Consider the following 24,447-nt stretch of genomic DNA (forward strand, 5'->3'; position numbering starts at 1 on the left):
CTACTCATTTCACAACCGGAAGGAGCCTTAGACATCATTTAGCCCAATTCCTCTGCTTTTCTGGTGAGGAAACTGAGACCCAGAGATGGCAGAGCATGTGCCCAAGGTCACACAGCAAGCTGGTCACACATGCCTGGTACATGCAGGCACTCAGAAAATATTTGTTGCATCCTGAATGAATATTAGTGACAGAGTCGGGATTAGGAATGCTAGGATTCAGAATTTGCAGCTTCAGGGCTTCCTTGGGAAGGGGCAGTTGGGGCCAGGAATCCTCCTGTGGAGTCACGGCAAGTGCGTGGGGGGTGCTGAGGGAGAAGCCTGCCTCGGGGGCCATCGGAGGAGGTAGGGGCCAACCTCCCAGAACAGTGAAGGGATGAGGAGGCCACACCCTGCACGGTCTTCCTGGGAGCTCAGCAAGACAGCAGAGGGGCCTGAAGTTACCCTAACCAATAGTATTCAGCCTTAAAAAGGAAGGAAATTCTGACACATGCTATACATGGACGGACCTTGAGGACATTACGTAAGTGAAATGAGCCAGTCCCTCCAAAACAAGTACTGTAAGCTTCTACTTATCTGAGGTCCCTAGAGGAGTCGAATTCATTGACACAGAAAGTAGAATGGTGGTGGCCAGGGGCTGAGGGGAAGGGGAAATGGGGAGTTAGTGTTTCATGGGGACAGACTTTCAGTTTTACAAGGTGGCGGCTGCACAACATAACAAATGTACTTAATACCACGGACCTGCACACTGAAAAATGGTTCAGGTGGTCCATGCTATGTTATGTGTATTTTACCATAATTGAAAAACTAGAAGAAAAAAAAACCCAAACAGTCACCCTGGCCATCTTTGCTTGTCTCCAGTGCCGTCCTGCCCTTCCCATTCCAGTCACAGCCAAAGAGCACGTGCACGTGTATATGGGTGGGTGTGGGTGCGCGCACATGTCCCTGAGAATCTAATACACGGATGTGATATTTTTAAGGGAATCTTGTGTTGCTTCAACTTAAGGCGCTAGGGTTCAAACTTACAGATCTGCTTCTCATCCAGGATGTCATTGGGAGACTCGACGTTCAGCAAGACTTCAGTGGTTGACATGGTTTGCGAGGTTGCTTCATTGTCATCTGGTGCCGGGTTCCATGATGTGGGGGAGAAGAAAAGTTCCCTCAGGGCATAGGGCAGTGGATGCAGCTACAACCAGGGCCAGCTCAGAGAATGGAGCTAAGGAGCCCGGGGGCAGCCGGGAGGGGACCAGCGCGCCTCCCACCCTGATTCTCCACCTTTCTCTACACCCATCCCAGCTGGTCTCCCCTCACTGTCCCGCTCCATCTCAGGAGATCATGAATCCATTTAGGTGGTTTCCTCCTCTCTGAAGTGGTACTACCTCCTGCTTATCCTAATCACCCCATCTAACTTCCAACTGTTGGGGGCCTTGACCTTGGCTGCGTGGGGTCACTAGAAGCCATTGTGGACTACTGTTCCCTGAAGACAGAACCCTTTTTTCCTCCACACCTTCTCTGCCCAGGAAGGAAACAGACCTGCTAGCAAAAAACTACCCTCCAGGATCTGATCCTGAGTCATGCACAAGGTCCCGTCTGTTATGATGCCATTGTGAACGTCGTCCAGCTCCAGGCCTGAGTACAGATGCAGTAATTCGGGGTAGGGGACCTGCTCCACGATCACAGCTGGGAACACTGAAGGGTCTTCCAGCTATGGAAAAGAGAGGGATCTGGTTCAGGGCTCACCCGCCTCTCCCAGGAAGCCCTCTGTACTGACCCTTCTTGCAATTCCTAATTCTTGGATCCTTCAGGGGCTGTCCTTTGTAGGGCATGACATTGCTCTGGGTCCAACCTCACTAGGTGATGCTTTGAGTGGGTTCTTAATGAATAGAGATGGGTTAACTCTGTACCAGCTGCACTCAACCAGGGGCAGACAGTTCTAACTGGTCGTAGTTATGGGTTAATCGGTGAACAGGGTTAGTGCTCAGTCTATGAGAAGGATAAAGCTCATTCTGAAGCCAGTGGGAAAGGATTCGTCAATGGCAAAAAGGGCGAGGGACTCAGCCTATGCTCAGGGTTGGGTACCAGGGTTAGGGGCTCAGATTGTGAACATCTTAGGGCTCAGTCTGTGGTGATGAGAGTAGGAATGAAGACAGAAGAACAGAGGCATTATAGAGGTAGGAAGGTAAGGGCCTAGTCCCTGCCTGGATGGGGGAGAGGGTTCTGATTTCCAGCTTGATTCAGTGGGTGCATGGGGATACTGTTCTTGTTAAGGGGGAACCCAGAATGACGAGGAGTAGGTTTTTGGAGAAAGATAAGGGAGAAAGTGTCTGAATATGGTGAGTTGGAGGCACCACTGAGATACTTAAAATGGAGACACCTCAGGGAGTCAAAAATATGTATCCAAGAGCTCATCCCTGGGAGTGGAGAAAATTATTGGGATGAGAATTTGACCCCCAGAGGACATAGTTGTTCTAAAATCAAACAAAGCTAAATTGAAAAAATGAGTGCGATCACAACTGTTTTTTAAAAATGACGAATAGAAAGAAATATACCAGGATGTTCATAATAATTATATATTTTGGTTGTGAGACTTTGGGTGATTTTTTTCTTTTCTACTTGTCTGTATTTTCCAAATTTTCTTTCATGAGTCTGTTAATTCTTTCTTCATGAAAAAAAGAACGAGAATGCTCAGTTCTGCCTAATGTTCCTGAAGGATCCAGAAGAATAAAAGCGATGAAACTGGCTTTGGGTTTGGCCGCTGGGCAGTCACCTGGCTAGAGCAGTTTCAGGGGAGTGCTGGGGTCTCAAAACACATTACAACAGATCTCAGGGAGGACGGACAGAGGGAGGCAGGCAGGTGGGCGTAGTGATTAAGGCCAGAGTCTAGAGCTACCGGTCCAGTACCGTAGCCACTAGCCACCGGTGACTGTGTACCTTTTTTCAAGATTAAAATTTCAGTTGCACCAGCCATAGTTCAAGTGCTCCATAGCCACATGGCCCCACATTGGACAGCGCAAATCTAGAGCATTTCTAGCATCTCAGAAAATTCTATTGGACTGTGCTGATCTAGAGCCAGACTACCTGGGTTTGAAACCAAACTCTGCTATTTACGAGCAGTGTGATCTTGCGCAAGTTACCTAACCTTTCTGTGCATCGGTTTCCTCCTTTATAAAACTGGGGCGGTCATATTATTGACCCCATAGGGTTTTTTAAACAGATCAATGTAGATAAAGCGCTTAGAACAGGGTCTGGCATACAGTAGGTTCTCATTAGGTGCTTTAGGCATCAGGGGCTTCTAGGAGACAAGTAACGTTTTATTTCTTAACCTGGGTGGTGACTTAATGCGTGTTCACTTTATAGTTATTCTTTAAATATATATATATATATATATATATATATATAATTTATGCACTCTTTTGTATTCATTTTTTAAATTGAAGTATAGTTAATTTACAATGTTGTGTTAGTTTCAAGTGTACAGCCAAGTGATGCAGTTATACATACATACACACACATATACACACACATATATATGTCCTTTTTCAGATTCTTTTCCATTATACGTTACCTCTTTTGTATTCACAGTATATTTTGCAACAAAAATTGTTTCCTAAAAAGAGTGAGAGAAGGGAGGTGAAAAAGTAAACCCAGAGGGTGGAGGCTACACTGGGGAGAAGAACAGACCTAAGAAGGTGGTATGTTGGAGGAGGTGGGCAGAAGGGAGGAAAGGGTTTCTTTTAGGGTTGGGGAGACATGAAAATGTTCTAGGTTGAGGAGACAGGTGTGGGAGGTCTGAAAGGTACGAGAGAGAGGAGGTGATGGATGGTGTGAGGTCTTGAAGGCGGCAGGAGAGAAGAGATTAAGCACTGGGGTAGGTGTTACCCTTGGAAGGAAGAGGGTCACTTCTTTGTCCCAGGCCGGAGGAAAGGAAATAGGAACAGGTGATGTTATTGCTAAGAGGGAGAAGGCAGGGAAAGTGAGGGCGTCCCTGGGTTTGAGCTTCTCTGTGGATTGGAGGAGAGGCTGTCTGCTGAGGGTGGAGGGGCAGGCGTGGGGTCGGGAGGGAAGAACAGCTTCGGTGAAGAGCAGCCTTTATGAAGAACAGAAATAATTGCTGAGTGGACTAGAAACAAGTTAAAAAGTGACTAGCGGAGTTGAGAACCCAGGTAGAGTTAGATTTTTCTTCCCTTCGTCCAGGAGGTTAGGCACGCCAGAGATGCTGGATAAAACTGAGCAACTTTAGGTTAAGACCTAGCTGGACAGAAAGTACCATGTACTCCAAGCCCACTAGGGGGCAGCCTTTGGTAGGTCACTAGAGATTGGACAAAGTTTCCCATCCTCACAGGGATCTGGGATAGACAGCATCAGAATTAGGCTGGGGTGCCCTTGGAGATAATCCAGCTGGACCTCCTCTTGGTGAAGATGGGGAGATGGCAGCCAGATAGGGTCGCGGACAGGACTTGCCCAGGTGACACTGTGGCCACACTGGGATCAGAACACAGGGCTTTGGACTTCTAATCTTCCATTCCTTCTGCCGGACCTGGCTGCCTCTTCTTCTCCAGTGTGTGGAAGGAGGGTAGTGGAGGGTAGGGATGAGTGTGCCAGGACACCATCCAACGGGTACATATAAGTACCCTAGTGCCAGGCAAGGTATGGAGCAGTGGGGGCCTGAGTGCCAGAATCCTGTCCTGTTTTCCAATTTCCTCCCACCAGAGGAACCTATCTCCAGTTTATCCTGAATCCTTAGATCGAGGCTGAAAAGACAGTTATGGAAGGGCTCATCCACCGGCTAGAGACATGAGTCTGAAGGTGCTGGGGGTTGGACTGTACCCTGCGGTGCCAGCTGGCAGTTCTCAGTCCCGCTATGTGGTTGTCCCAGCACCTTTCTCACTGTGACACTGGAGGTGAAGCAAAGTGGCCAAAAATGCACATGGAGGTCAGTGTACACGTGTGCATTCAGCCCGTTGCTGACTGACAGCTCAGCTAGTGTACTTAGCAGCTGCTTGGCTGGCCTGGGAACTTTACGTGCCCTGTAACTGCACGTGGGCAAAACCAGCTCACTAAACGACCACGCGATGACTACTGCCTGGCCGCATGGGGCGCGTTGGTGCACAGTCTGGCTGGCAAGCAGCCCCTATGTCCTAAACCTAGTAGGTGCTTGATCAATATTTGCTGACTGGGACTCTCCTGGTGGTCCAGTTGTAAAGAATCTGCCTTCCAATGCAGGGGATGCCGGTTTGATCCCTGGTCAGGGAACTAAGATCCCACGTGCTGCGGGGCAACTAAGACCGCGTGCCACAACTACTGAGCCCGCATGCCTCATCTAGAGAGAGAAAACCCGCATGCCACAACTAGAGAGAAGTCCAAGCGCTGCAACGAAGAACCCGCGCACCACAACAAAAGATCCTGCATGCTGCAACGAATATCCCGTGTGCCGCAACTAAGACCCGACGCAGCCAAAAATAAACATACATAAATGAATAAATAAAATATACATTAAAACAACAACAACAACAATATTTGCTTTCTGGCTAGCTGGCTGGTTGGCCAGCTCACTGGCTGTCTGCCTGCCTCTCTGTGTCTATCTGATTGTCTGCGCTGGCTGACCAGGTTCTGTTCTCTGGGGCCATACCTGGTGGATGTCATCCATTCCGTTGCTTGCAAACTCAAAGATCAGGTCACTGGGCTGCAGAGTAATAGCCATGCTGTCTTCTCAGAGAGCTGACTGCAGGATCCGCAGGGCCCTCTGGAGGCGTGGGGTTTCCTAAATGAAGAGATGCTGTACCTTGGAGCCTAGAGCCCACACCACGAGCCACGGTAAAATAGGGGTTGTAGAGAGCTGGAGTAGGTGGTGGCCTAAGCCAGGTTCAAGGCTGCATGCTGAGCTGGGCCAAGCGCAGGAGCGACCTACAGAGAAGGGAGAGACGGGGCAGTGAGTAAGTCACCTTCCTTGAGCTCTGTTCCTAGGACAGACTGCCAGAAGAGGGATAGCCAAAAGTGGAGGACAGTGGGAGCAGAAGGGGGAGGGAAAAGAAAAGGAGGCAGGTAAGGAAAGAAGGAAGAAGAGAAAATTGAGTCGCCTTGAGAGGGAAGAGGCTGAGCCTCGATGCCAGTCTGGGTCACCAGCATCTGCACCTGAGCTGGCCTCCCTCCCTTCCCACGCCCTCTGGAGAAGGTGAGAGATAGCGGGAGTTCGGGCTCTCTCCACTCTGAAGATTAATCCCCAGGATGCGGCCACAGGGGAAGCCAGGGGCAGCCCATCTGGCCTCATGGATGGAGCATGAAGAATCCCTACAGTACCCTTGGCTGGGGAAAGAATCTGCGTGCGAGACTTGGGGTGGGGACATTTGGGCGCACAGGATGGTCTTCTAGGCTCTGCCTGGCTTGGTTTGCCTTGGGAGTAGAGGCCACTGAGTTCTGAAGGGCAGAGTCCACAGTGGAAGTCATGTCTCACTGTAGGGGTTGTGTTGTCAGGGCCAGTGACAGCCTGACCCTGCTTGAGGGGATGGGACTCTCAGACTCAACCACGCCTCCAGAGAGCCTGGAGACAGAGGGACAGGTGGGCCGCATGTCCTGCGCTCTCGTCACCACCCAGCCACCGCCGCCGCCCGCCAGAGATGATGGCCTCTGTGCCATATGTGGCTTGCGCTCTTGGTTTAGCTTTGCTTTCAGTTTCAATACTGAACTGTCACCCTGGGAACCGGCGAGGAGAGCCGCAGCTGGGGGAAGGGCGCAGGGGACCTTCCCCATCGTCCAGGGCCAGCTCAGGGCCCCCCTCTTCCAGGAGATCTGTCTGCTGCAGTCCACACGTCTGTCCTCTGTGGCACTCACAGTCTGTACCTCGGGTGCTCACATGGCACCCGGGCCTCTGATTGTTTCCTGTGCTCGCTGCCCTTCTCGAGGCGTCTGAGCAGCACCCAGGCCTGCCTCCCAGAGCCCTGGCTCCCCTCCCACGCCCCTCCCTCCCCTCCCACGCCCCTCCCTCCAGCGCGGTCAGCATCTCCAGCCCCAACACTCAGGTAGCACGGCTTTGGCCCCGAGGGTTCTGCTCTGCGTGGTACCCGCGTGTGTGTAGGTGTGGCAGGTCTACGAACAGCCTGGTTCAACCATAAGCGTCTGAAGAACTGGCTCCACGCACCGTAGGAGGAGCGACACACTTGACCCCCAGCTCCTCGACACTCCTTTGGCTGTGTCAGGGTGGCAAAACCTTCTCGTGGCCCATAAAGAAAGGAGGAACTTCAGAGAGGGACAAAGGGGAGGAAAGGGAGGGGGATATCACGGGTGACCTCCCTGATGAGCACTCTCCCCCACAGGAGACACCCAGGCCTCTCCCACTTCCTTTCCGTTAGCCCACAGGGCTGGCTCCGCCCCCCCCACACCTTTCCACCCACCCCCAAGCAAAAACTTTGAGAAGTCTCTCAAGTCAACGTGGCAGGTCTTATTAGTTTCCCTTTGGGTGAATGAGAGGCTGAGCCCTGCTAGCACGGCTTTCCACCACCACCACCACCACCACCCCGCCCCCCCCCACCTGCACGTGACCCGGGAGCCTGTGGCCTCCTGGAGAAGCCTCCCAGGGCCATTTATGCTTGGAAGGTCTGTCTCCCCCAGCCAAAGTGCCCCAAGGCCCGCATTCCGCAGCTCCCGCCCTCCCACAGGCCAGCCGTCTGCCCCCAGGAAGCATTCTCATACTAATCAAATGAAAGGCGATCACTTTCACCTAATCCCACTTTGTCTAAACATGAAACTCCTGTGTCTGCCCCTCTCTCCTCCGAGGTCATTCCGCCATGGCCTTTCCCTCCAGGTTTGCTCATCAGTTTGGCTTCTCTTCACAGTTCTGTGCACCTCCCTTACCTCCCCCATTAGAACGTGGCTTCACTGAGGGCATGGATGAAACTTTAGCACCTTGCACGGTGCTGGGCATGTAGCAGGCGCTCAATGTATGTTTGTGGAACGAACACATGAATGAATGGTACTGGTCAGCTAGTACCAGTGAGGTGTGTTTTCTGGGCAATAAGTATACCCATGCATACACTGGGTGTGGGGTGGGTGTCACGTGCTCTAGCTTACAGGGGAGAGAGAAACGTGTGCGCTCTGTGTGTGTTACATCTGTGTATTTCTGCACTGTAATTTACAATGGGGGAGCTCGGGAGGGGGTTTGCTGTGGGTATGCAAACACACTGTAGATATACATATGTGCAGGGTGTGGGGATATGTGCGTGAGAGCCTCTGTGTGTCAAAGGGCTCTGGTCCTGTCTGGGCCAGCACAGCCACAAGCTCAGTCAGTCGTCGGTTCCTCCTCCGCCAGGCCTGCCTTTGTGAGAATGACAAGCCCGAGCTAATACTGGCTGCACACCAAGCTGATGCCGGCTGGCAGAAGCTGGCTGTGGTGGAGTGGGCCGGGGCGGGGCCCAGGGTTCTGCTGGCGAGAGGGCCGCCACGGCCACCTGGCCCCACACACGGAAAACTGAAAGTCCTCTTGCTTCCCAGGAGAAGAATGCCAGTAGCAGAATGTGTACGCGGCCCATGGGTCCTTGGGGTGAGCCCCCACCAGGCCCGCTCTCCTAGGGGGGTGGTGGGAGAGGGAAGGCAGCTCCCACTGGATTGGATGGAACCCTTGGCCATCAAGGCAAAAAGGAGAGGTTTGAAATACAAGATAGAGACAAATCCAATTGCCGTCTTTAGGTATCAGCGTGTCTAAATATCCAAATTCAGGACTTGGTTGGTGCAGGTCCCAACGGCCCAGAATTGTGGCTACTGTGGGGCTGCAGCCAGCACCCAAGGCTGATCCTGGTCTCTTGTTCTGCCCAAGAGCTCTAGCCTGAAGTTAAGGTGAAGAGGTGTGTGGGGTGGGGGTGGGAAGCTAAGAAAAGTCTCCCCTCACCCCCATGGAACCTTCCAGTCCAGAAGGTTTCACCCTTCCCCCTTCAGATGTTTGAGGATTTGAAAGTGAGAGGTGGGGAGAGGCGCATTTGCATGTTCACTCACTCTCCCCCAAGTCCCTCAAAATAACCTCCCTCTCCCAGGAACCTGAAACCAAAGAAGCCACCAGCACAAGAAGGCCCGCCCTGCTGGAGGCCGGGGAGGCCCGCACAGGGGCTCCCCTCCCTGGCGTCCTTACAGACGCCCTGGGACACACATTCACTGGCCTAGAGCCCTGGACACCGCCTCATGGGTGAGTGGGGGGCTAGGAAGGTCCACAAGGACACTTGGCTCAAGGAATCGGGCACCTGGTTACCCTTAGTAACCGGTGCTGAGTTCCTCCCACCCCGCCCCATCATTGCAAAGCTCACAGCTGGCTCCAGTCAAAGTCCACTCCCAGGGTGGCAAGAGCTCCACTCCCTTTGAGGCCACTGCAGTATCCCTGGCTCCCATGGCCTGTCCTACTTGGGCTGAAAGCAAAGCCTTTGTGAGAGCATATGGCCCCCGGCCTGTGTGTGTGCACACGCACGCCACAGGAGGGAGCAAGAAAGCGAGGGTGCCCACACCCCCCGCCTGCAAACACACACCTCTGGTTCTCTGTGGTTGTGATTGCATTTCAAAACCAAAATAGCAAAACAGAAGTGGTTTGGGCTGTTCCTGCGTCATCACAGCTGGGCCCCCTTCAGACGTACAGACCCTTTCTGGGGCTGTCACTGGAACATGTCAAGCGGTGTCCAGCACCCACCCATCTGGGCCTCCCCTACAGGAAACAGCCCCTATGTGAAAGCCACGTCCACAGTCTCCATGGAGCAAGTTTAAATCTACACCCGTTCGGCTGAGCCAATGGCTCTCACAGAATCACTAATAACACCCGTGGCATTTTCACACACGCCGGCAAACATGGGGGCCAGATGGTCAGCTGGGCCCACAGAGCAGAGTTCTCCAGTTCCTCGCCCTCTCGCAGCCAGCTCTCACTCCTGAAATACCCCGTCCTCCCTGAAACCTTTCTGGAATTCTCTGGAAAGGAAGTGACAATTTCCTTCATGCCATTTCCCACTCCCTCAACACCCCGCCCCCACAACCACAAACAAAATGGAAACTACCCCAGGAACAGCTGTACCCTCTACTTAAAAACAGCCCCTCCTCCAATAGTCATCACGCTGCACGTTTGCACACTGCACCACATGACCAATGGCGTGTATTTAAGAGGCAGAGGGCCAGACTCGGGGGTCCAGTCTGTAGCCATGGACGTAGCAGAAGTAAGCCAAGTGTGGGACTCCTGCACAACCTTGGTCCAACTAGAGCTGGACTCCAAGCAGCCAGCTAGACCCCCCTCCTCGAACAGATGCCCAGCGAAGGGGCCCCGGCCACAGCTATTTTGTCAGCTTCTTCTCCTCTATTCCTGCCTTCTTACCACTCCCTCCATTTGAGATGAAATCAGGAAGAGGGAGGGAAAAAAATAAAGGTTTTGCAAGCTCTGTTGGTTGGGGTTTCTCTGCGCTTATTTACAAGAAACCCAGTTTCCTTCCTTGGCCCTCGGTCACTGCCTGATTCCCGTGTATGGTTTGTCACAGCTCTGATGGTAAGGCAGGCCCAGAGCTCCTCTCCAACTGCCCCTGCCCTTTCTCAGCTCTAGGCCTGCCCCTACTTTCCCGCCAGAGCTGGCGCACTGGAGGAGGGGTCAGGGCTGCAGGTCGCAGGCACAGAGACGTCTGCTCCTCTTTCTCCAGGAGACCCAACAAGAGGTGTGACCCCGGAAAAGTCAGCCATCTTTCTGGGCTGTGGTCTCTGTCATCCTTAAGATGGGTGAGGGCTGAGGGGAATCCAGGCCTAGCAGCTGCTCACCAGGGAGTCTCGGGTGAATGAAGATGGTGGTGGAAAAGTGCTTTGAAAATTAAAACACACTCATTCAGATGATGAGTTCCAGGTGACCTCCCAGAGAGCAAGGGGGCTGGGGACCCCATTAAGCTCCTGGATGCCCCCCATGGCTCTAGAACATAGATAGGGTGGGCTGCAGGCTTCCAGTTGTTGGCTTGGAAGGGGCTGGCTCCTCTCCTGGGATGGGGGCCCTGTAGGGAGGGACAGGCTGCTGTGGTTGAAGGAGTGCTCCCAGTCCCCTGTCCTCACCACCTCCAACCAGCCCTAGCCCTCTGGGTTGTGGTTATGTGGCAAGAGCACTGAAGAAGCCCCAGTGGGATGGGGGGAGGGCTATGACAAAGGGAACCTATTTCCCCAGCTGTCCTGACTCCCAGGGGCCTGGCCTGAGAAAGCCAAAAGAGCGCTCCCTGGAGGTGCCTGCAGCCACCACACCCTCATCTCCGGAGCTCCAGGGACCAGCAGGAGGCAGAGGGGCACCAAGCGCTCCTGGGAAGCGAAGAACAAGTCAGTGATGGGGAGAACATGCTGCGGGAAAGCGGGCAAAGCCAAATCCAGGCCAGCTACTGAACCCCAGCGGGGTGCGCTGCCAGCCACAGCCTAGAAGACCCCAGAAGTCCCTGCAGACTGTAAGGGCACGGGCTTCCCAGCGAGAGGACCCAGCTTTGCCTTGGGGCTTAGGCAGGTCACCCTCTTCCTCCGGGAAACGAGGCCATCCTCCCTAGCTCACGGGATTGTTGTGGAAGGCCAGCAGGTCAATGTAGGTGAGAGCCCTGTGTTACCCCCTAAGTGTGTTTTTAGATTTCCTGGTCAGATCCGTGTCTCTTTGGCTGAGGTCATGCATTAAGCATTCAGGATATCTTTACCTAGATGGACAGGAAGAAAGGGAAATGGAGTGGTGGGATGAAATGGAGGCTGAGGGGGGGACATAACCAACAATCATCAAACATGGTGGAGAGCGGAAACCAGTTTGACTATGGGGAGGAGGTGGGACTGGCTGGGGGGGCAGGGAAATCAGGGGGATAAGTGCATAGGCCTCGATTCACCAGGTGGTGGAATTTGAACTTGATCTGGAAGGCAACTGGGAGTTACTGTTGATTCTTGAGCAAGGGAGGGGCATAAAGCAAGCAGTTCCCAAGGAAGATCAGTTTGTTCTGAGTGCATGAGTGGAGGAGATGGAAGGGGACCAGGTGGGGCACCTGGAGCCAAGGAGGTGAATCCCAGGGCCACCCTGAAGGAATAAAATGACAGAGTACAGGGCCATACAGTAATTGCAGAGACCTCAAGATTGCAACCTGTTCTTGCTGTGAGAATTGTAAAAGATAGAGTGACTGGGGCAGGAAATATGGCAAGAACATGAGCTCAGTTTGGACATTTTGAAGTTGGGATTATCTTGAAAAATCCAGGATTAATGGTGGAAAAAAGAGGGCCCAGACAGTCATTTTGCTAAACACACACACACACACACACACACACACACACACACACACACACACACGAACACGCACACGCACACGCACACACACACCCTGGCGGGTGGGGCCTCGACAGGCCTTCAGTGGCCAGAGGAGCAGGCCTGGCCTGGCGAGGCTGGCATTCTGGACACTGTAGCAGAAAGCTGCATGTGCTGAATGAAAATGCTTCGAATGGCACACACTCCACCCCCACCCCTGCCCCCAGTAAGGCCTGCCTGCTTCCACGGGGGGTGGGGGGGGATGGGCGGGGGACAGACACACTGACCAGAGACTAATTAAATTTATTAGTGGGTTTTTTAGAAGCTGGGGCAATCTGTGGCTGGGCACCAAAAGGATATTAAGTCAGATAACTTTTATTGAAGGGACAGTGTTCTTTGTCTAGGCCCCTGCCAGCATGTGTCCTAGAAACGAATGCAGAGGCTCCCTGCTGGGATCTGGGGCTCCCCCAGGTGGGAGGGGTGGCGCGGGGTTTGAGACCTGCTTGGCTCTTGGTGCCCCTTCCAAACGCCCCCTTCCCCTACTGGCTACTTTCCAGGCAAGAAAAAGCAAGGGGCAGTCCAGCGTCCCCTGCACAGAGAGGCGGGCTCGAGAAAGCATGAGGTGGAAAGAGCCTACAGGCTGGGCTGGGCAGACAGGGAGGGCACCTTCAGCCCCGATGTAACTGGGAGCTCGCGGGGGCTCCTCCCTCCCCCTCCCCCACATGGCTGAAAGCCTCTCCTTGACTCAGTCTCAGGATGTCAAAGTTAAAAGGGACCTGAAAGATCATGGCATCCATCCTTCCTGTCATCCAACTGCAGACACCGAGTTCTCGAGGAAAGAGAAGTGACTTGCTCAAGGTCACACAGCTAGTTGCCGTGACTCCCAGGTGACCTTTCTTTCTCCCCTCCTCATTGTCTCTCCGGCATCCTCAAAAAAGCCAACCCTTTCCTTTGGTGATAACAGACAGCAGCCAAAGACCCAGGGCTGGCAAATAACAATGAGGCCACACATGTGCAGAACACATTTAACATTCGCAATGACTTCCCCACCTCTGCGTCTTTGTTCACACTGTCCCCTAGGCCTGATATGCCCTTCCCCAATTTCTGCAGCGCCAATTCCCACACGGTGTTCAAGATCTGAAGCAAATGTCACCTCCTTTACAAAGCTTTACCTGCTTCTTCCTCACCTGATATATCTCCTCCTCCTTCTCCTCTTCTTAACACCTTAGCTTGACTTACATTAAAGCAGGGGGTCTGCAAACTATGGCCCATGTGCCAAATCCAGCCCACCATCTTCTTGTGTGGCCAGTGAGCTAAGGACGGTTTTTGTATTTTTTTAAGGATTGGGGAAAAAAATCAAAAGAACAATATTTCCTGCCACAGAAGAATTATATGAAGTCCAAATTTCAGTGTCCACAAAGAAAGTTTTATTGGAATGCAGCTACATGCATTCGTTTACGTATTGTCTGTGGTGGTTCTGCATCGTAAGTTGAGTTGCTGTGACAAGAGTTCACATGGGCCGCAAAGGCTAAACTACTTACTATGTGGTCCTTTGCAGGAAAAGTTTGCTGACTCCTGGACCAAAGGCTTCACTCCCCTTCAGAGTGAATAAATTCAAGCTCCTTTCGTAGAAGATGTCACGGAGACTCCCAGGTGCCTGGAGGGAGGCATGGAACATCAAGTACAAACTGCCAATTTTCATCAGAAAGTTCTAGCCCTGGCTCTGCCCACGGTGTGACCTTGAGCAAGTCACTTTTGCTTTGTTGGCCTCAGTTTCCTCAGCTGCACAGCGAGGGGGGTTGGACTGGATGGCCTCAGGCCCTTTCTAGCCCTACAATTTAGAGACTCAGCAATCTGCTGCATTTGCAACTCACAGTTTTGAGCAGGCACCATTCTGATCATTTTCTCTCAGAACAAGACCTTACAGAAGGTTCCCCTGCCCAGCTGTGGCTTTCCCTACCATTGTGGGCCCCCTCACTTATACTCACTTGCCCCGCCCGACCCTTCCCTTCTGCTGACCTGTCTGCCCTTCTCTCCGAACTCCTCTTCCGGCAAAATGAACATGGCCTCCTCTGAGGAAGCACCGCCCCCCCTCACCCGGTGGTCCAGGAGCCTCCATTTTGCGGGGTGGGGTGGAGGCAGGGAAAGAAGGGCTCTCGGCTCTCCTCGGCCTCGCAGGGCCCACAGCAGACAGGCAGTGGAGCAGGAGATAGGGCCAGCCCTCCCCGCACCCCTGCTCTGCCAGAGGAAACAGCCCCTCTCTGCCACTTCCTGTCCCAGGGGTTTCAGCAGTTTCCCCTTCAGGGCCTGCGGGCCCTCCCAGCCCCGCCCCTGCCCCACACAGGTCAGAGAGTGCAGAGAGGGGAGGGGCCCTGTGGGTGAGTGGGGAGGATCCCTCACAGGAAGGCTGAGGAGACAGCTGTCTACACAAGGGGACGCCCCAGCAGCTCCTCTGCCAGCCTGCTTGGGCTGGGGGAGCCGGGACCTGGGAGGGAGATGGGACTGTCTCCACAAACCCTCTCCTGTTAGCAGATGAGTACACATGAGCTCATCACCTCACCTAGCGATCACCTTGGAGAGCACAGTGAGCCTGCTGGGTGAAAGAGTGGGCTGTAAATGCTGAGGTCAGTTCTGCCTGGGCTGAGGACCAGCCCTGGGTGGCTTCAGATGGAGAGACGGGTTGAAGCGAGAGAGCCTGGGGAAACCAGGCCAACCATGGTGGTTAATTCGGAGCAGCAGGTGACACTGAAATCAATGGCACGTCAAAACTTTGCATGATTTTGTCCCTAGCGCCGATGGACAGAGGCAACAATGGAGAGCAAAGTATTCTATTACATGCGGGTCAAGGGTAGTGGCATTTTCTGGGTGATGGAACAGGAAGCTATCACGTTCCACAGCCGCTGCTGATTTGGTGTGGTGACTTCTACTTGTAAATACCTCCCAGTTGCCTTTGCAAGGTGGGGCTCCTAGCAGTGGGGCTGTGAGCCCGTGAGGGATCCGGGCAGGTGACCGGAAGCTCTGCCAGGCCTTCCCAAGGCAATAGGTCAGAGGAGCAGTAGTAGCCTGAGGCTCTGCACCTCTGCCCAGTTGTCAGTCCCCCCGAAGACAAGTTAGAAGTACATGATGATGGTTCTAGAAGCCTTGGTGCCTGGGATGGGGTCCTAATAGTGGATAGACACAACCACCTTGGCCCCCTGTGGTAATAGTGTTCCATGAGGTTCAAGTAGCAGTGAGCGAAGCTAAGGGTAAGGGGACCCCTAGAAATGATGGTCTGAATGGGCCAACGAAAAGGGATGGGAAGATGGTCTCCCGGCTCTGAGAGGTCATCTTCTTGTGCTTTTGGCTAAGAGCCCTGACCAGCCAGGCCTCCTGTCAATAGAACAGTCTGGCTTCGCCCCCTCTCCCCTCCCTCCATGCCTCCAGAGCCAAAAAGACCCAGCGCCCCTGCGATAGAGCCCCATCGCCCCTGAGGGGCGTGCCCGCTCCACCCCGCAAGTTGGAGTAAATACTGCTTCACAGCTGATATGGAGGATGCCAAGGAAGCCTCAGAGACAACATCTGGATGTGCACCCGGGCTCCTGCCAGCCCCTCCCTACATCTGCAGTGCAAACCCAGGGACAGGGTTTGGTTACAAGCCCAACTCAAAGCTGGTGGCATGTGTTTGGAAAGCACACCTGACTGGGCGGAGCGGGTGGAAGCACTTGAGACCGGTGCCAGCTCAGGGCAAGCGCTTGCGGGGTTGGCACTGATCTGAGCTAGTGTTGGACCCGGGATGGCGGGTGTAGCCACTGTGGCCTCAACCGTGGGCATGTTGCAGGAGGGGCAGAGTGGCGTGGGTACTCATTTAAAGTGGGCAAGATTTTCTTTTGTGCCCTCTGATATCACGCCAGCCTGTTTCCTCTGCTTCTGGGGAAGGGGACCGAACAGTAAAAATTACAGGGTGACAGGGTGGAGCATAGGGAAGATGGCACGGATTTACATTTATTGGGTACAAGCCGCGGGGCTGGTGTCGCGCCAGTCACTTGCCGTAGGGCTATCTCCTTTCATTCTTACAGCATCGCAAAGTAGCTAGTCAGTGGCAGAGCCCGGGTTTGAACCCAGGTTTATTTCCAACTAGTACGCTCTTTGAACTTTGTTTCCAGTTACATCTCTTTTGGTAATAATCCTGTTTTAATAGTTCCATTTTACAAGCAGGAGAAGTGAGGCTTAGAAAAGATGAGGTAACAGGACCAAGGTCACACTGCCTGTCAAGAATGGAGGCAGAACTCAAACCCAGGCCTGTGTGACCTCAGAGTCTGTGCTTTTTCCCACTGCTCCATGCTGGCGACCACCTGCTCAGATTCCTAGCTCCGAGCTTGCTCACAACACCCAACGTTGAAGGCTCGGAGCCCCTACGATGTCCTTCAACAAAAGCTTCCCAGGCCTGTGTCCCAGATGCCTCAAAGCTCCATCTGATAGGTGAAACGTAACTTTCTGGGCAAAATGGTGACGAGTTGAGCCCCTGTGGCCAGCTGTGGAGGAGAGGTATTGTGGAGTACAAGGCTTCCGGCTCTGTTGATGAAGGAGGCTGACTCTATTCCTGTACCTCAGGAGACTACTGCTTCCAGAGTGTTGCTGGCTTCAGACCTGGAGTGGCTTAGGCATGGTCCCTGCCCCATAAATATACACCTGCTCTCGCCTTACACATAATTTAAGTCTGGGTTCTTATCTCAGGGTGTTGGTTCACATGTTTTTTCAAATATTTATGGAAAGTCAGCCCTGAACACCTCATAGGTGCCAGGTCTGTGGCCAGGGGCCTATCGCTGGGCCCACCCCATTCTTCTCTGTGGTAGGGTCTATTTGTATCTAAGTTCCCCGTAAGCTGGGTTAGCCCATCTGCCTAAACAACATTGCTGGGTTTTTTTCCCCTTAAAACACTCCTATAGCCAGTGTCTCTTCAAAATTGAGGCTCGGAGGTTGGGGGAAAATGGGGAGTGACTGCTAATGCGTATAGAGTTTCTTTATGGGGCAATAAAAATATTCTAAAATGGGTTGTGGTGAAGGACATACAACTCTGTGAGTATACAAAAAGGCATTGAATTATATACTTTAATTGGGTGAATTGTATGGTATTGAATTATAATTATATCTAATAAAGCTGTTATTAAAAAAAAAAAAGTGGCCCAGAGAGGGCTCACTCAAGGCCACACGCAAGTTCATAGAACAGCTCAGGCCAGACTCCAGGTCTTCGGAGTTCTGATTCTGAAGCTCCCTCCTCCCATCAGCCTCCCCATAACCCTGAACAAGCATAACTGCTGAGGTTCAGCGAGTGTGCAAGGCAGCCCTATGCATGAGGGTTGGCGGCTGGATCTAGAGCAACAGGGTAGGAGTAGAAAATGCTCTAGAGCTGGGGCTTCAACTTAGGTCTCCATGAGCGTGGCCAAGTCCCTGCCCATCTCTGAGACCCAGCGGCCCCATCTGTTAAGTGAAGTGGATGAGTCTGGTGATCCTTTGCAAAAGGCTCCACCAGCTCTGACCGTCTGCAGTTCTAATTATAAAGCCCTGCAGGATGGAAGAGACTGGCATGTTGGATACAGGGCTCTTCTTGGAGTGCTGCAGGGGGCCTGGACACGATTAGGTGTTCCAGCTGATGTTCCTCATGCAGAGTGACGACCAGGACTTTCCCATGAGAGTCAGATGCTTTCAGAGGATTCCACTGCTGAGTTTCTCTATGGGGGGGGTAGCTGGTCCTGATTTCACTCCCCCCCACCGCCCCTGCCCACCAGCAGTGCTAGGTGGTAGAATAACCCATAATAGAGACCCATTGATCATGTCCTTTGGAGATGTCAGGAATCAGGTTCTTGGCCTGGCCCCTAGGCAGCCCCACCGCGTGCTAAGCTTGCCTCCGTGGTGGAGGGAATGACTGCTGATGGCCACCAGTCTAGTCCCCACTGGACAGGATGTTTCCACATCAAGCCCCACTTCCTGCAGCTAGGCCTGGGCTCCGGTTTCCCCCTTCTCTTGCCATGTGGTTGCCTGCCCTCTGCCCCCTCCCCTTGCTGGGTGTTTACAGGCTGCCTTATCAGCCTGGGGAATCTGGGCCTCACCCAGTCGGCTGCCCTGCCCCGCCCGGCACAGCCAGCCTGCCCAGGGCCCTACCTGCTGTGGTTTCGTCACTCCAGGAAGGCACCCCTACACCCCTCGCAGGCAGGGGCTGTGGATGAGAGCTTGCTGCCTGCCGGAGTGAGAGCTGAATATTCATAGCGCGTCGTCCACATTGTACAAGCTGGGGGAGGGTATGCCCTCTTTCTACATTGTCACTGTCTCTATCTGCAGGCTCTCGGGACAGAAATGAGGCGCTCGGGCTGCTGAGGAGGCTAACTTTGGCCTGGAGAGCCTCGACGGCTCTTCTGTTCTCAGCCACAAAGAGGTGAGCAGGGGGCTGGGGGCGCAGCAGTAGGCTGGAAGGCTCTGAGTGTACAGACAGTTGGTTGTTTTTTTTTTTAACTGCAGAGTACTGTAAACACCTCACGCTACAGGTGGGGCGGAATGAGGGGCTGCAGACTGAGTGTGGTGGAGGAGGGAAGGCTGGGGAATCCGTGGGCACAGCCTTCAGAGCCCAGACCTCAGAGCTTCCTGGGTCCCACGCTGTCTCCATCTCACCTTGGGATCTGGTCACCCACCCAAAGGCTACGATGAGGCCAGGGCCAACCACTGAGCAAGTCCGATGACTTCCCCTCAGAGCACAACAGCTTAGATTTTTCCATCAAATGAGTTTGAACTAAGGAAGGGGACAGGAATGGGGACAGTGGGCAAATAAACATGCAGGAGGTGATGGATTTCCCTTCCAGCACTTTGGGCTAATACCTCGAAAGTTCACGTTCTGACCTGTTCCTAGACGGGTCCCACAGGGACAGGGCTTGCTTGCCAAAGCTGACCAATCCCCAGAGCAGGAATCAAAGCCACAGTCCAAACCTGCTCATCTTCCAGGGGCTTCCATTTTGTTCACTGAGAAATCAATTAAAATATGCTCAGGCAGTAGACCGCGGCATCACACTACAGATAAAATGCCATACTTCAAAGAAATTTTATACAGCTGTGTCTTTCTAGGTCTCTAAGATACAATTCAATAGTTTGGGGCGCTTGGGTGGGAAAGTTTGGAAAAACTCTGCTCAGGCAATTTTGCCATTAATGGGCTATGTAACCACAGGCATGCCATGTCACATGGCTCTCACAGCCTCGGGCTTCCCCCGCCCCCCTCCGCCAGAGATTTCATGCTGCTCAGAGCTTCTCACAAGCTTACTGACCCTAGTAGCAGTCAGGGCTCCGCAGGCCACCCCACCTCCCCAGAAGTAACTTCCCACCACTCAGAAAAATCATAAACCATTTAGTGTTAATGTGTTAATGGGTGATACTGGGTTAATGTGTCACCTCTCTCCTCAGCACATTTTCATTTTAAAAGGCCATCCGGAGCTACCCTGCTTTAACCTAAGGAGTGGCTCCGGGGTTAATAGGGGTGCCAGTGAGCAAGGGAGGGTTTCTTGCTGACACCATTAGCCCTGGAGCGAGCCGGCCTTCCCCATCTACTCCCCATGCCTGTGGTCTCTGTTGGGAAGCTGTATAGAGCGGATGTGAAAGTCTTTGAAAAGCTAGCCAGGCCTGGTGCAGCAGAAAGCCCACTTGACTGGGCATGAGGAAGAGTAAGTTCCAGTCATGGCCCTGCCTCTGCCTAGCTCCTCCCCTAGCCTCTGAGCTGGCGCCTGCCCCTACTCCAGGGCACACATGTACATCTATGGCTGTGGCCACACCAGCCGTACTCGGCAGAGCTTTACAGTCCAAACTCATCTGCTTGCTTTCCAAAGGTCTTTCACAGTCTGACCCCACCCTACCTACTCAGCCTCGTTTCCCATGATTTCCCAACTCAAGCCTGGGCTTCAAGCCCAGTGGTCTCCTCATGGTCCCCTGAGGGAACATTCCAGGCTCATTCACGGAGTTTCTCAGGCCTGCCAGGCCCTTGCTGCTCTGTTTTGGTTAATCAAATAGTGCCCATCTAGCAAGGTCCCAACCAAGTTCCCCAGATCCATGGAGCTGGTTGTGCCCTGATAACGAGAGTCCACACCAATGGAGGAGCCCCCTTCTAAACTCCCATAGCCCTTAAATTTGACCACAAGATCTCTTAATCCCACGCAATCTTGAATTGCTCTTTATTTCATGTGTATGTCTTATTTCCCCATCAGGTGGTAAAATCCATGGGATCAAGGTCTATTTAATCTTCTCCTGACTCTAACAAACACAGGTCTGGGCATTCATGAACTAAGTCTGTGTAAATTCTCAGCCCAAGTGAGATCTCTAGAAAAGAGACCCCGAATCCTGATAGATCTGAGGGCTACAGTCTAGGGGTGGGGATAGGGATAGAATTAGGGGGCAAAGGTCTCCAGGCTCAAACATTACTAGTCTTCTCTTGCTCCAGGCCTCTACTAAGGAAAACACCTACCAGCTAGAGTCATTTATTCCAAACAGCATCAAGAAGGCGGTTGATGATCAATCAGGTCATCATCAAAGCATTCTCTCTTTGTACAAAACCACAGTGTTTCTACCTGGTGAATATTGGGTGCTGCTCTGATCACTGGACCCTTGGGAAAGACTTCATGATGCTGGATCAGTTATAAGAGCTAAAGTGGTTCAAGAGAATGCGGTGTGAGGATAACTTTTTTTTTTTAAGAGGTCTTTTGTTGGCTAGATAGACAAGGTTGAAAAGGGATATGACTGTCATCTAGAAAATGATGTATGGAGCAGATAATGATGGAACCCTGCACCAAAAATAGGTTATAGGGCTTCTCTGGTGGCGCAGTGGTTGAGAGTCCGCCTGCCGATGCAGGGGACACAGGTTCGTGCCCCGGTCTGCGAAGATCCCACATGCCATGGAGCGGCTGGGCCCATGAGCCGTGGCCGCTGAGCCTGAGCGTCCAGAGCCTGTGCTCTGCAACGGGAGAGGCCACAGCAGTGAGAGGCCCGCATATCAAAAAAAAAAAAAGGTTATAAACGAAGGGCAAATAATAAATAGTTCTATTTTGCAAACGCATAGTAAAGTTAAGAAACTCTTTACTGAAGAATATCAATGAGGGACTCCCCTGGTGGTCCAGTGGTTAAGAATCCGCCTTCCAATGCAGGGGATGTGGGTTTGATTCCTGGTCGGGGAACTACGATCCCCCATGTCGCGGGACAACTAAGCCCACGTGCCGAAACTACTGAGCCCTCGTGCCTCAACTAGAGGGCCGGTATGCCACAAACTATGGAGCCCACGTGCTCTGGAGCCCGTGAGCCACAGCTACAGAGAAGCCAGCGTGCCACAACTAAGATCCCGCATGCTGCAACTAAGACCTGACATGGCCAAAAATAAATAAATATATTTTTAAAAGAACGAGTTAAAAAAAAAGAATATCGGGGCTTCCCTGGGGGCACAGTGGTTGAGAGTCCACCTGCCGACGCAGGGGACACGGGTTCGTGCCCCGGTCCGGGAAGATCCCACATGCCGCGGAGCGGCTGGGCCCGTGAGCCATGGCTGCTGAGCCTGCGCGTCTGGAGCCTGTGCTCCGCAATGGGAGAGGCCACAACAGTGAGAGGCCCACGTACCGCTAAAAAATATATATATATATATTGGACTTCCCTGGTGCCACAGTGGGTTAAGAATCCGTCTGCCAATGCAGGGAACAGGGGTTCAACCCTTGGTCCGGGAAGATCCCACATGCCGCGGAGCAACTAAGTCCATGGGCCACAACTACTGAGCCCGCGCGCCTAGAGCCTGTGCTCCACAATAAGAGAAGCCACTGCAATGATAAGCCTGCATACTGCAATGAAGCCCCCGCTCGCTGCAACTAGAGAAAGCCCATGCACAGCAGCGAAGACCCAACACGGCCAAAAATAAATTAAAAAAGAAAAAGAATATCAGTGAAGAGATTAAGCATCTTCTAAAATGACAGTAACATTAGGGTCATCCATGATTATAAAATAAGATCACAAAAGCACAGCCAAACATATCTGCTATAACAGTTAATGTAAATAGAATAAATGCAAGTATTAAAAAAAGATATTATAAATAAGCCATAAGGATATATTGTAAAGCACAGGGAATATAGCCAACATTTTATAATAACTCTAAATAGAGTATAACCTTTAAAAATTGTGAATCACTGTGTTGTACACCTGAAACTTATATGATATTGGAAATCAACTATATGTCAATTAAAAAATGATACTGACAATCTGATTCTAAAATTTACATGGAGTTGCAAACGACTTAAAATAGGCAAGAACAACTTTGATAAAGAACAAAGTTGGAGGGCTAATACTACCTGATTTTAAGAATGATTATAAAGCTACAGTAATCAAAACAATTGGTATTAGCATAAGGATAAACAAATAGATCAATCAACAGAACAGAATATAGAGTCCAGAAATAAACCTATATATAAGGACAACTGTAACAGACTAACAATAACTTTTTCAACAAGTGGTGCTGGAATAACTGGATATCCATATGTAAAAAGAAGAAAATGAATTTGGATTTGTACCACTCAGCATAGAGAAAAATTAACTCGAAATTGATCGAAGACCAAATGTAAAACCTAAAACTACAAAACTTCTAAAAGAAACCATAAGACAAAAATATCTATGGCCTGAGGCTAGGTGAAGCATTCCAAGATACAACACCAAAAGCATGATCCATAAAAGTAAAAACTGATTGGTTAGACTTGAAAACTTCTGCTCTTCAAAAGACACTATGGGACTTCCCTGGTGGCGCAGTGGTTAAGAATCCACCTGCCAATGCAGGGGACACGGGTTTGAGCCCTGGTTTGGGAAGATCCCACATGCCGCAGAGCAGCTAAGCCCGTGTGCCACAACTCCTGAGCCTGTGCTCTAGAGCCCATGTGCCACAGCTACTGAGCCCATGTGCCACAACTACTGTAGCCTGTGCGCCTAGAGCCCGTGCTCCGCAACAAGAGAAGCTACCACAATGAGAAGCCCATGCACCACAACGGAGAGTAGCCCCCGCTCACTGCAACTAGAGAAAGCCCACAGCAATGAACACCCAATGCAGCCAAAAATAAACAAACAAACAAGTAAATAAATGTAGTAGTAATATTCTAAAAAAAAAGACACTATGACTCTGAAGGCATGTCTACATTAATAATAACTTAAAAAAATTCTTCTAGCTCATTCTAATCACTAAATGGCAAGGATTTTATGTGGCTATTTTTTGTCTTCAATAAAAAATTTAACCCCCCCCCAAAAAAAGACACTATGAAGAGAATGAAAAGACAAGGCACATACTCAGACAAAATCTTTGTAAAGCATGTATCTGATAAAGGTCTTATATCTAGAATATATAAAGATTTCTCAAAACTCAACTACAAGAAAACAAACAAGTCAATTTAAAAATGGGCCAAAGTTTTGAACAGACACCTCACCAAAGTAGATATATTGGTGACAAATAAGTACATGAAAAGATGTTCAATTCATCAGTCATTAGGGCAATACAAATTAAAACTACAGTGAGATACAACTGCACACCCATTAGAATGGGTAAAATTTTAAGACTGCCCACACCAAGTGTTGACAAGGATGTGGAGCAACTGAAACTCTAATACACAGCTGGTGGGAATGTAAAATGGTACAATGACTTTGGAAAACAGATTGATAGTTTCTTAAAAAGTTGAACCTACAACTACTGAATGATCCAGTCATTCCACTCCTAGGTATTTGACCAATAGAAAAAGACACATATAGCTATAGAAAGATTTGTACAAAGATGCTCACTGCAGCGTTTTTTGTAATAGCCAAAAAGTAGAAAAAATCAAAACCACCAGATGTCCACCAAGCGATGAATAGATCAACAATATATGGTATATCCATTCAACAGAATTCTACTTAGCAGTAAAAGGGAGTGAAATACTGATATAGACAACAACATGGATGGATCTTAAAATAAATATGCTGAATGAAAGAAGCCATACAAGGAGAGAGTACATCCTATATGATTCCACGTATATAAAACTCTAGAAAATGCAAACTATTACACTGAGTAGTGAATAAGCCCTAGAACTCTAATGCACAGTGTAGGGAATGTAGACAGCAATATTGTATTAACAACCATCAAACTTGCTAAGAGACTAGAACTTAATTATTCCAATCACTAAATAGAAAGGATAATTATGCAACATGATAGA

At 51.2% G+C, this 24,447-nt stretch overlaps 1 protein-coding gene across 2 annotated transcripts in view; it reads right to left on the minus strand.

Annotated features, from left to right (window-relative positions):
* Positions 1–24,447, minus strand: part of ELF4 (E74 like ETS transcription factor 4) — a 38,039-nt gene that overhangs the window by 6,048 nt on the left and 7,544 nt on the right. For both annotated transcript variants that reach the window (XM_082681828.1, XM_082681827.1), the window contains exons 2-4: positions 5,627–5,901; positions 1,531–1,702; positions 1,024–1,116 (exon numbers count right to left, since the gene is read on the minus strand). In XM_082681828.1, coding sequence (XP_082537954.1) covers positions 1,024–1,116; positions 1,531–1,702; positions 5,627–5,698 — 337 coding nt within the window. In that variant the 5' untranslated portion in view covers positions 5,699–5,901. The remainder of the gene's footprint in view (positions 1–1,023; positions 1,117–1,530; positions 1,703–5,626; positions 5,902–24,447) is intronic.

Source organism: Grampus griseus (assembly GCF_964374135.1).
Source record: "Grampus griseus genome assembly, chromosome: X".
Classification (NCBI taxonomy): domain Eukaryota; kingdom Metazoa; phylum Chordata; class Mammalia; order Artiodactyla; family Delphinidae; genus Grampus; species Grampus griseus.